A 1,243-nucleotide genomic window follows, 5' to 3' on the forward strand; every position below is an offset into this window, starting at 1 on the left:
CTCTGTATTTGGGGTGTCTCTCTCTGTTTTTGGGTTCTCACAGCCCCGTTTCGGGGCGTCCCCCCCCCGTTTTCAGCCCGCTGGTGCTGGGGAACCTGTGGGACGTCACGGACCGGGACCTGGACCGGCTGGCGCAGGCGCTGCTGCGGGGCTGGCTGGGGGGCGGCCCCGGGACCCCCCTGCTGGCCCAGCTGGCCCAGGCCCGCCAAGCCCCCCGCCTCAAATCCCTCATTGGGGCCGCCCCCGTGGCCTACGGGCTCCCGGTCAGCCTCTGCTGAGGGGGGGCACGCTTTGGGGGGGGGGGACCTTGGTGCTTTTGGGGTTCCTCCGTGGCTTGGAGTGAAGGTTTGGGGTTCCCCCACTGCCTGGAGTGAGAGTTTGGGGTCCCTTTGGCATCTTTGGGGTCCCTTTGGCATCTTTGGGGTCCCTTTGGGGTTCCCCCACTGCCTGGAGTGAGAGTTTGGGGTCCCTTTGGGGTCCCTTTGGCATCTTTGGGGTCCCTTTGGGGTTCCCCCACTGCCTGGAGTGAGAGTTTGGGGTCCCTTTGGCATCTTTGGGGTCCCCCCATTGCCCCGAGGTGCCCTGGAGTGAAGGTTTGGGGTCCCCCCATCATCTTTGGGGTCCCTCCCATTGCCCAGGGGTGGCCTTGGGTGAAATTTTGGGGTCCTTTTGTCACCTTTGGGGTCCCTTTGGCATCTTCAGGGGTCCCCCCATTGCCTGGAGTGAAGGTTTGGGGTCCCCCCATCATCTTTGGGGTCCCCCCATTGCCCAGGGTGTGCCCTGGGGTGAAGGTTTGGGGTCCCCCCATTGCCTGGACTAAAGATTTGGGGTCCCTCTGGCATTTTTGGGGGGACTCCGGTTGTTTTTGGGGTCCCCCCGTTATTTATAGGGGAGAACTGGGGGTCCCCCCATCACTTTGGGAATCTACTTGTGGCCCTTGGGGCCCCCATTTGTCACTTTTGGGGTCCCCCCCATTACCTCTGGTGACACTTTTGGGGCTCCCACCCCTGCGGGGATTTTTGGGGTGTCTAAAGGAGAGGGGAGGGTTGGAAATGCCTTAATTTTAATGAAATTTTAACAAAATTTTTAACGCAATTTTGTTTTATTCGCCTGTTTTGCAACAATAAAGCTGCTGCCTCTGCACTGACCTCTCCTGAGTCTTTCTGGGATCCCCCAAATTTCTCCTGGACGCCCCAAAACTCCCTCCGAACCCCTCTTTTCCTTGGGGGGGGGGGGGAAAACT

General features: G+C 60.2%; 1 protein-coding gene across 1 annotated transcript in view; it reads left to right on the forward strand.

The window, feature by feature from the left end:
- Window positions 1-76: 76 nt before the first annotated feature.
- Window positions 77-1,243, forward strand: part of PFDN5 (prefoldin subunit 5) — a gene marked incomplete at both ends in the record, with an annotated part of 3,279 nt that continues 2,112 nt past the window's right edge. Inside the window, one exon of the mRNA XM_041464278.1 lies at window positions 77-263. Coding sequence (XP_041320212.1) covers window positions 77-263 — 187 coding nt within the window. The remainder of the gene's footprint in view (window positions 264-1,243) is intronic.

The sequence above is a fragment of the Pyrgilauda ruficollis genome, unplaced genomic scaffold (assembly GCF_017590135.1).
Source record: "Pyrgilauda ruficollis isolate IOZ18807 unplaced genomic scaffold, ASM1759013v1 scaffold1774, whole genome shotgun sequence".
In the NCBI taxonomy this organism is placed as follows: domain Eukaryota; kingdom Metazoa; phylum Chordata; class Aves; order Passeriformes; family Passeridae; genus Pyrgilauda; species Pyrgilauda ruficollis.